The sequence below is a fragment of the Abramis brama genome (assembly GCF_963993115.1).
Source record: "Abramis brama genome assembly, chromosome: 22".
Classification (NCBI taxonomy): Eukaryota; Metazoa; Chordata; class Actinopteri; order Cypriniformes; family Leuciscidae; genus Abramis; species Abramis brama.
In genome coordinates this window covers 15,148,981-15,157,909 of record NC_139984.1, presented here as the reverse complement: position 1 = coordinate 15,157,909, position 8,929 = coordinate 15,148,981, and the positions used below count along the sequence as shown (strand labels likewise).

The following is an 8,929-nucleotide window of genomic DNA, read 5'->3' as shown; positions in this document are numbered from 1 at the left end:
AAAAAACGAATGGCCAGTTCTTATAGGGGACGTCCCACATATAGCCTGGAAATCCAGACCTAAATCTAAAAGATTAATTTGCACCTTTATTAAGATCAACTTGTGCTCTCGCGAGAACTCTGGATTACCAGGTATCCCACATATGCACACCTCATGAAACCATTTTACTGCAGCATTAAGTGGAATATAGAAACCATATAATGTATGTCTAAACTCAGCAACAAAGTATCTTCTGTTTTATTACAAGGAACATTAATTAGATACTTGCTGCCCCAATGAGCATTTCTTGTCAAATTGTCACTCATTCATTTTGTAGTTCCTAAAGTATTGCATTCTTCTCTTGGCATTTAATAATTTTTTACTTTTTTAGTGTGTTAAATATCTTTTTTTGGCCCATCTTATCTGTAAAGACTCACACAATAGTTCAAAGGCCGCCCCCCTCACAGTTACAAAGATCACAGCAATTATACCCTTCACCAAGGTCTAAGCTACATCATTGCTTCAGGTTTCTGATTGGCTAAGAACATATATATATAGTCTAAACAAAATTCTACACCATTAGTCAAGATAGTTGAAGCACGATTCCTAGATTTAGGTCTGCTGGGACCTCGGAGGTCGGAGAAAGGCGTCTTCGGGTCTGTTGTTGCATGCCAAAGTGTCCCATAGCTCCTATACAAGACCTGCACAGAACATCCAACGCACACACAAAAGTACTAGGGAATCAGTTTCTCCAAGGTTGAAGAGGGCCTTTGAGTTCATTATTATCAGGACAAACTACCAAAACATACTGATAATACATTCCCAATCCCTCCTCAGGAAGAAGTACAGATACTATTCACTTTAGTTTCTAGAGAAATACACATGAAAGAGGTACAATTCTGTAAATCAGGTGAAGTCATGTATAGTTGGACCCCTGTAACCTTAACTCGTCAGCTAGAAACAGATATTTAGACAACACATGTTGAGGGTCACATCAGAATGTAGGCTACCTAAAAGCAGCTGGTTAACACTCGCATCAAACATATGATTAAAAGTATATTTGAATCACTCATTGAATATAGAAATGATTTATGTAGAAATGCTTTGATTATTAATCACTCATTACATATACATCGAAGCAGCAGTGGATTCCAATCCACCCCCTTCAATATTATAGAGTGTACAAGTTTCAAAGATTAACATCACTTATACACAGTAGCTTTGTAGTTTTATTTATAGCACTTAAATAATTTATTATACCATATTTTGATATAAATATGATATAATCCATTTTATAATCCAAAATATCCATTTTGCCTATGGATGGATGCATATAGTAGTCACTAACATTTACAACAGCGCTTTGTAATGTTATACTTGGAAAATAAAGTATGTATACATTCTTGGTATCTCCTTATAGCATAATGCATAATTAGAAATCTGAGGGTTATTTATGTGTACAGTCAGGAATGTAAAAAAAACATGCAGGAAGACACTATTTCTCTGCAGCAGGACAGATCTCCACGCTACTGTTAGTGACCCGTATTCCATAATGGCCTGCCCAGTACTGTGTATCCACCCCTCCATGAGTGAAACGGATAAACCGAACCCCATGTCCATAATCCTTAAAGACGTGTGTCATCTGAAATAAACAAAAACAAATGCAGACTTTTTAGTTTGATAACAGGAGAATAATTGTAAGTATTATTCTACTTACTTGACACCATGGCTCATCGTTCCACTGTTGAAAGAAAACTTTTTCAGGCTGAAAGGATTTGATGGGTTTTTTCCTCTGATTAAGCAACTCTACACAGACCTCATATTGACACCCACAATCAAAGCGTGGCGCATACCTGCAGGTAAAACATTTCATAATTGTACTTCCATATTAGAAATGGGTTTGTACCTAACACGGGTACTGCGTTCTTAAAGGGATAGTTCACCCAAAGATTAAAATTATGCTATCATTAATGTGGAACATAAAAAATATGTTCTGAAATTCAACAGGGTCAAAAAACAACAATTACAATTTTTCAGAATATCTTTTATGTTTTAAGGTTTGTATTGTTTTAACAAAATTACACTTTATGCAGAGTCTTGCAATAATAATACAAATTACAAATGTAAAATATAAACATCAATATTACGTTGTCATATTGCAACAATGTGACCCAGATGGACAGGTCATTCACAAAAAAAATAATCACATAAAATATGAAATTCACCACCTAAGACACTGTAGCATTAAATGGGAGTTTGAGTGACACTCACCAGTCTGATATTTTGATATGAGGTTGCAGTTGATCCATGAAAGCACCACTATAACCTTCTTTCGTCAAATCAATCAGCTGTTGCTTCAAACATGAGCTGAGGACAAAGTTGATCAGTAATTCATGTGTGGATTGGCTTCATGATTGATTGAACTTTCTTGAAGGATCTAAAATATCAAACATACTCATAAGATGTTACAAAGCATTTAGTGACTGTGTCGTCCGGAAATGGTTTCCTATTTTCCTCGATCGCCCAGTGGTCACCTCCATACTGTACAATCTCCCATCCATGAAAATCATCTAAGAACATTAGGAAAAAATAAAAAAAATAAAGATATTTTTTTATATACTGACATGTTCTGTACAGTCCTAATTATGTGGCTCACCATCTGCTCTGGGATTCTTGAGTAAGTTCCGTCGTTTCTTAGTCATAAAGTAAAACAGGCGCCAGTCCTCTGGGGGTCTGGAGGCATCACAGGGCTGGATCCCCTCTCTCCGACAGCGCTCTCTCCAGTGTGCAGCACTGTCCACCAGCTCCTTCCACTCACGACACACCAGCCGGCAGACTCGCACCACCTGATGTTCAGGCAGGTTCAGTAGGATCTCCTCAACCACAGCTAGAGGAACATCTGGCTGCTGACAGAGGAAGAAAGATTACCTTTCAGTTCTGATCCAGTTGTAAAATCCAGCTGTAGAACATGGTTGCTGGTTTCTAGATGGTCATCAGCTACAATGTTCCAGAAACTAGTTTGCCCACTTTATACCTGTATGACCAGCTGATGGATGGCTTTATATAGTGGTGAAGGGCTGACGTCAAAACCCGGAAGACTGGTTCCCTCGAGATTTTCCTATGGTGTTTTTCATTTTGTGAATAAAATAAAGTCTGTGGTAAACATAACTTGACGATACTCTAAGGTTTTGTTCTACAACGTAAACTGCACATACACCCTAAACTGTCTAGCCTAGTTACTTATTAGAAACGTATCCTACGTTTTCAAAAAATAAACATAGCTGCTTCAAAAAATCGCGTGTGTAGTTTACTTTGTATAACAAAACGTCCAATTATCGCAAGTTATGTTTATCACCACGGACTTTTTTGTGCTCATAAACTGAAAAATTCCATTATAAATCCCCATAGTAAAATCTAGACTAGCCCAAGTCTTCCGGATTTTGACGTCATCATCCCTTGGACAAGCTACAGCAAACAACTAAAGAAAGAAGAAAAAAAGAGAGAAAGAAAAGAAACCACTGTGTTCCAAACTCATCTACCATTTTTAACTGGATTTTCCAGCAGAAAAGTCAATTTTTGCATTATGTCTAGGCTAGGCCAGTTTGATGTTAGTTCTCAATGTAACTTACTTCGCCTGAACTGCACTGACTCCAAGCAACATGAATGTGCTCGCTCTCTGACTGACCCATGGGGACGGACCTACGTGTGGAAACACGGAAGTTACGTATCATAGCCTGACGAAGTTACGGCAAAACGTAGATACACAAATAGCTAACTTCGCATTAGTATCGTTCTTCTAACCAGCGATAACGACTGTTATTGCAGCAGGACTCTAATCTGCTTCTGGAAAACTGGAATATTTGGCAGCGGAGCGTCTTGACGACTCATACCGGCTGACGCTGTCAGAGCTGATCTATTATAGCCTACTTATTTCCAGCTTAGATCTCCCGCACACGTACCAGGATTCTGGTCGGAATCCCAATGTATTCCTTAGAGATCATGTATCGACACGCTTCGACAAACCGAAAGTATTGCTGTAATTATTGTTAGTGACGCCAGGCCCATGGCTCCTCCTACAGCACTGACGAATGTATTCTTCTTCTTCTTCTTTTTTGTTTATTGGCGGGTGGCATCTAACGACGAATGTATTGTCATTACTCAGATCTTTTCCACATGTTGCACATTACTGTCATCTGGTGGTCAAAAGCTATTAAGCTTCAGTATTCAGTCACAGCAGCTGGTTTACATATGGTCACTTACATGTTATCAAATAACAAAATTTTATTTGATTCGAATAAATAAAAATCTTACCATAAAAAAAAAATCATCACCATATGGGCAACTATCAATCCATCCATTTTCCAAACCGCCTGTCCTATATAGGGTTGAGTAAGACTAGAATAAATGAAATTAGGCATGTAGTGCAAATAGTGTTATATCACAATCAAGCTTTAATGTTTCAAAGTTTCAAAGGTTTGATGAACTTAACTTTGTTTATGGGTCAGAGACAAATACGGTTTGTCAAGATGAGAAATTCGAAAATCTTGTAAAAACGTATTTTAAAAGCACTAGTGCAAAATGCCCGTGCAAAATCAGTTTTTGAGTGTGTTTTTAGTAATTGTTGGTTTGGTGTATTTAAGTGCTCATTGTTACAATTACACAGCAAAAGTTCAGTGACATTTTTGTTTGTGCATGGTAGAAAGCAAATACTGATACTGACATAATGACATACAATAAATATGGAAAATTGAACTACACGATTCAGGGAGCAGGCTACACAGTGAACTCAGAGAAAACGCTACTTAAGCTCCGCTGCTTTCTTCGATCCTCTCTGTCTCGTGTGAGAGGGGGAGTGGCCAGCGGCTAGAGCGGCAAAAGGCAGTGTGTGCTTCTTTTACCGATATATATTTAACGATATCTTTTGCATTTCTAATCCAAACAACATCATACTTGGCACTGCACTTACTCATGCCTGTAGCAAGATACCTGTCAATTTTGAAATCCATCAGACTAACGGTTCGAGAGATATGCGAATAACACACACACACACACACACACACAGAAAGATGTTCCCGTAATTTATAGATAGATATAATATACAGAAGTAAACAGCGTAGGTGACTTACAGATTCAGTTAACATCCACAAATGAATAAGCGCGGCGATTCAGGGGGCAGGCTACACAGTGTACTCGACGATTCAGGGAGCAGGATACACAGTAAGTGCGACGATTCAGGGGGCAGGCTACACATTGTACTCGACGATTCAGGGAGTAGGCTACACAGTGTACTCGACGATTCAGGGGGCAGGATACACAGTGTACTCGACGATTCAGGGGGCAGGCTACACAGTGTACTCGACGATTCAGGGGGCAGGCTACACAGTGTACTCGACGATTCAGGGGGCAGGCTACACAGTGTACTCGACGATTCAGGGAGTAGGCTACACAGTGTACTCGACGATTCAGGGGGCAGGATACACAGTGAACTCGACGCTTCAGGGGGCAGGATACACAGTGAACTCGACGCTTCAGGGGGCAGGATACACAGTGTACTCGACGATTCAGGGGGCAGGCTACACAGTGAACTCGACGCTTCAGGGGGCAGGATACACAGTGTACTCGACGATTCAGGGGGCAGGCTACACAGTGAACTCGACGCTTCAGGGGGCAGGATACACAGTGTACTCGACGATTCAGGGGGCAGGCTACACAGTGTACTCGACGATTCAGGGGGCAGGCTACACAGTGAACTCGACGATTCAGGGAGCAGGATACACAGTGAACTCGACGATTCAGGGAGCAGGCTACAGAGTGAACTCGATGATTCAGGGAGCAGGCTACACAGTGAACTCTGAAAAAATGCTACGCTTGAGCAAACAGTTTGTGAATAGGTTACTACAAATGATGGCCGTGAATAAAATATAATATTCAGAAGTAAACAGTGTAGCTGACAGAGTGTTTATGTCAGAATGTTTATTTTTAAACCACAACCTTCTTGGGGCTTCTTTTACCGATATATTTACCGATATCTTTTGCATTTCTAATCCAAACAACGTCAAACTTGGCACTGCACTTACTCGTGCCCGTAGCGAGACACCTGTCAAGTTTGAAATCCATCGGACTAATGGTTCGAGAGATATGTGAATAACAGACATACTGACTGACTGACTGACAGACAGACAGACGTTTCTGTAATTTATAGATAGATGCATCGATCAGGTATGTTAAAATGTACACAGTGTATTTATGTTGATTTTATGTAATTAAAAATGACATTTTCACAATTTTTTACGAAAGTTAAGACTGAAATTAAAAACCATGTTATTACACTAAACTAGATTATTACATTTTATTCCACATTAATTTTCCTGTATAATTATATTTTTATGAAAAATACTGGTTACGCCAATTGACAAAAACCAGTTACACCACCTGACCATGTTGCTTCTAAAGTCAAAGGCCAAGTTCTGCAGAAGTGGTTTTATTTTTGTCAATGCTGAAAAAAAAAACTGAAAAGAGCTAATGAAGTTCATTCTTGTGTTACGCAGCACGTTTCAGCTTCAGCAAGAACCAGTGAGGTTCGTTTGAGCTTCAGCAAGAACCAATGAGGTTCATTCTCATGTTAATCTGCTTTTCTGTAGTATGCATTATTAGTATGGTGTTTACTGAGTTTGATAATATCGTTTATTTCTTTTAATATCAGTCTAATGCATTAAGCCATGTTAGCGTTTCAGTGCACGTGGGTTTCGTGACATCATCGCGTACAATAGAAGTCCCATTTCATTGGCTAGGCGCCAACCAATAAAACGGCTCTTTCAACATTCAACGTTAGATTTTTATTTGAATGGTTTTCACATTGGAGCTGTGAGTGTAAATGTTCACGTACAAGTACGAATATTTATTTTACAAGTTCTCAAATTCACATTTACGTGCTCTCGAGTTTTGCTACTCTTTTACCTTTTATGGATCGCCTCCTCATGGGGACACTAGACACTTCCGGTTGGCAAGTTGTAGGCTACTGTAAATAATATAGTATTTTTTATTACTATGGCATCAATTGTCAGCAGCATCTGGCAGTTGCATTTGTGCAACACTAGTGAAGTTCTTACCTCTAGAGATCATGTCAGTTTTATTCAAGTCCTATTTACTGTCTACATATCTGACAGTAGGCCTACAACATTTTACTGTTACACCTGCAAGGTTAGAACAGATACATGAAGAACATCTGATTTACATTACATATCAGTGGCTTTTAACTCTTTATCTCATTGCAGCACATTAGAACTGTGCCTCATGGTATAAATTCAGTTATTTTCATTTTCTTTTTTATGTTTTTATGTCTATGCTTATAATGATCAGCGGGGAACCTTACTTTGATTATTTGCTTTGGGAATGATGTTAAACCTACTGACGCAGTTTAAACAACAACAATTTATTCAAAATCAAAATGTTATTTGATTTTGAATAAATAAAAATCTTTGTGAAAGCTTTTAGGTTCAGTGTGCTGTCAGTATAGTAAAAAAATGTTAAGTAAGCAAATACCCACCATATGGGCAACTATCGAAATCCATCCATTTTCCAAACCACCTGTCCTATAGGGTTGCTGTTAAGGCAGCTACTACAATAAATTACATTAGGCATGTAGTGCAATAGTGTTATATCACAATCAAGCTTTAATTTGATTTGATTTTCTTTCCTTTTTTTTTTTTTTTACAAAGTTTCAAAGGTTTGATGAACATAACTTTGTTTACTCAATAATTTGGAATCACATAAGCAACTGATCATTTAATTTCATACTTATAGTCGCAGACTTCATTTTAACAGTGTAACATACAACAATTACCGGCCACTTTATTAGATACACCTTACTAGTACTGGGTTGGACCCTCTTTTTCCTTTAGAACTGTCTTAATTATTCATGGGACAGATTCAATAAGGTCCTGGAAACATTCCTCAGAGATTTTGGTCCAAATTGACATATTCAAAATTTGTTTATATTTACAAATTATATATATATATAATATATTATTATAATAGAATTATACAGAATATATCATTCTTTATGTCTTTAATCTCAATTTATTAATGAGAACGTCTTATAAACGTCTTTGCTGCTGACATTCGAAAAACAAATTCATCCATACCAATAAGGAAAAATGGCTAGATAAACATTACCCTCTAGTCTAGTGTATAGGCGTGAATTTGAGTTTCCTTCACCCTAAGGCTTAATCATTTCAGTTTGGGTGTGAAATGACCTTTACATTTGCATTTTACTTTACATTTGCCAAAAATAGAACTTGTGTTTTTAACTGTTAAAAAATAAACAAGCGAGCCCAGACCAGATGAGAAAAAGTCAAGCAAAAGTAACGTAACACATTACTAACAAGATATGAAAGTAGTTAGGCTATTTTTTTTAGGGAGTATAACACAGTATTGTTTTAATTACCATTACTTTTAAAAGTAACTTTCCCCAACATTGCCTGTGTCACACTACAGTCTTGTGTTTAGTAGGACTTTTATGTTTAAGTATATTCTTAGTTCCCCTTTGTTTCTGTGTTCACTTCCTGTGTTTGGTTCCTGTTTTGCCCATACTGTCTATGGTTTTGCCTTGTACCTTGTTTGTCACCATAGTTACCCTTATTAGTTCCCATGACATCAATCACCAACACCTGTCCCTTATCAGCCCCTTGTTAACCAGTCTATTTAAACCTCTGTGCTTCAGTTGTTGTTTGTTGGTCATTGTTGCTGTTTGTGTATTCCTGTTGTTGGTTTTCCACTGCCTCTGCTTTTTAGCTGTTACCCTTGTTTTTGGATTATCTTGCGTTTATGTTTGTCTATTAAATTTGTGTTAGCATATGGATTCTCTCTCCACTTCGTCCTTGCCTATACGTTACAGCCTGAAAGTACAATACATTATGGTATTGTTTAATCCTATGTATGTGTGAATATT

General features: G+C 37.9%; 1 protein-coding gene across 6 annotated transcripts; it reads right to left on the bottom strand.

Moving 5' to 3' along the window:
- Window positions 1-1,051: 1,051 nt before the first annotated feature.
- On the bottom strand, window positions 1,052-4,152 carry LOC311072771 (F-box only protein 44-like). Of its 6 annotated transcripts, none has more exons than XM_084098009.1 (7): window positions 3,939-4,078; window positions 3,609-3,678; window positions 2,636-2,885; window positions 2,435-2,549; window positions 2,251-2,346; window positions 1,697-1,832; window positions 1,052-1,621 (listed from the first exon to the last, which is right to left on the bottom strand). In XM_084098009.1, exons 2-7 carry the CDS (start codon window positions 3,666-3,668, stop codon window positions 1,475-1,477), a joined length of 804 nt encoding a protein of 267 aa, XP_083954135.1. In that variant the 5' UTR covers window positions 3,669-3,678; window positions 3,939-4,078; the 3' UTR covers window positions 1,052-1,474. The 6 variants fall into 6 exon arrangements, with proteins under 6 accessions (XP_083954135.1, XP_083954136.1, XP_083954133.1 ...); XM_084098010.1 differs by having other exon boundaries at window positions 2,636-2,882; XM_084098007.1 differs by lacking the exon at window positions 3,609-3,678 and adding an exon at window positions 3,014-3,097 and having other exon boundaries at window positions 3,939-4,073.
- Between the last annotated feature and the right edge of the window lie 4,777 nt (window positions 4,153-8,929).